General features: G+C 37.2%; 1 protein-coding gene across 1 annotated transcript; it reads right to left on the reverse strand.

Annotated features, from left to right (window-relative positions):
• Nucleotides 1–202: 202 nt before the first annotated feature.
• On the reverse strand, nt 203–1,029 carry LOC137233554 (vitelline membrane protein Vm26Ab). Its single transcript, XM_067756644.1, has 2 exons — nt 871–1,029; nt 203–804 (listed from the first exon to the last, which is right to left on the reverse strand). The coding sequence occupies exons 1-2, from the start codon at nt 880–882 to the stop codon at nt 424–426; spliced, it is 393 nt and encodes a 130-aa protein (XP_067612745.1). The 5' UTR covers nt 883–1,029; the 3' UTR covers nt 203–423.
• Between the last annotated feature and the right edge of the window lie 757 nt (nt 1,030–1,786).

A 1,786-nucleotide genomic window follows, 5' to 3' on the forward strand; every position in this document is an offset into this window, starting at 1 on the left:
AGCCAACGAAGCCTCTGTCTGCTTTAAAATGAAAGAATCCAGCTTGTGCAGGTGTAGTTCGACAGGGAAGATATTTCAGTATAATAAGCGTGTAATAAGATAAGCTGGAGACAATTTAACGCCGTTTCTTTCTATTGTGTTTGCTACACTTCTGCATATCCCATTATCTACTGCCATTCAAATAAATAAAAATTCAAACCAATTATAGTCAAAATTTTATGTATATTTATTATTATGCTATTTGAAATGTTTTAAGTGAAGGTACAAGAATTCAACCAAAAAAACTCGTTACATAACTAAATTATAATAACAACTAATCATTAAAATTAAAAATCCTGAACAAGTGTCCAATTTTGTTGCCTTTTCTGCTCATTGTCAATTTGTTATAAGCCCCGAGTCATATTTTTTCAATTATTCGATTGTTTAGAAAGCCACGGTATAGGCAGCATTATAGGGATAATACGAAGCGTACGAAGCAACTGGAGCTGTATAGGCAGCAGTAATAGGTGAGGTGTAAGCGGCAGCTACAGCGGGTGCTGTGTAAGCAGCTGCAACTGGTGCAGTGTAAGCAGCGGCGACGGGAGCGGCTGCAACTGGTGCAGTGTAAGCAGCGGCGACGGGAGCAGCAGCTACAGCAGGTGCTGTGTATGCTGCAGCGACAATGGGTGCTGCAGCAACTCCATTGTAATTACGTGCAATATATTGTGAGCTTTGGGCGGTTACCACACCTGGAGCGCTGTAAGCAATCACAGCTGGTTTAGCTGAAGTGGCGGCGATTAAAGCGAGTACAGTGTAAAGGACACACTGTAAAAGAAAATATATTATTAGAATAATCACCCAACAAATGACATAAAACCAATCTATATTTACCAATTTGAACATATTGAAGTTGAGTTTCTTTTTTTTTTTTTTTGGTTCACTGCAAAAGTTATTAACTAGCGAAGTGCTGGAAATGTACTACGATTCTACATAAAAAATTTAACCAATTTATATACCAAAGTAAAAAGCTATTTGCTATAACAAAATAATCAAGTTCAATTGCCCGCCAAAATATTTAAATCACTGATTTCGACTTTATTCGACCTGATTTACATATACAAACATTTACACATGTTTATAGCAAAATTTGCGCGCATATCATACATACATTCTTGAAATATCAATTATTTGAATGCACCGTTTATTTTTGCGCGTTTAAAATATTTTGCATATTAACTTTAATTTAATTTGCCAATTTTTTTGCTTTTGTTTTAAAGGGTATTATTCTTGCTACTTGATTTTGCAGCACACGATTTTGACGCCAATACATACAAAACTGATTTTTTGTATCAAAAATTCCTTCATCAGTTAACAATGAGTTGCCTCAACGACAAAGGAACGCACAGTGGGCCATACACATCACGTTCTAGAACAAAAACTTGTATCTTACTTCAAATCACACACTAATGATTATTTTGATAAAAAAATGTTACATGCAGACATATTAAATGATGTCGATGAGGAGATGGCATACACGGGGCCCTCTCCGAGGTGGCTGTACAATATGGTGATCAAGCTTCTTCTATGACGCTCTGGTCTGATGAAGAGCAGAAGACACTTCTCCTACGGTCAAAAAGGTTGGAAGCAATGCATAGAGATATAAGCTTGCAAATTTCGAGCAATTAAGCAATATTATCGACTATGACTCCATCCCTGGCAAGACAGATGTCTGTACGCCGGCTGGCGTTCTAGTGCCGCATTCATCATTCATATGCCATTAGATTGGTGTTGGACTGGAAGCGATAAG

Source organism: Eurosta solidaginis, chromosome 5, assembly GCF_040869045.1.
Source record: "Eurosta solidaginis isolate ZX-2024a chromosome 5, ASM4086904v1, whole genome shotgun sequence".
In the NCBI taxonomy this organism is placed as follows: Eukaryota; Metazoa; Arthropoda; class Insecta; order Diptera; family Tephritidae; genus Eurosta; species Eurosta solidaginis.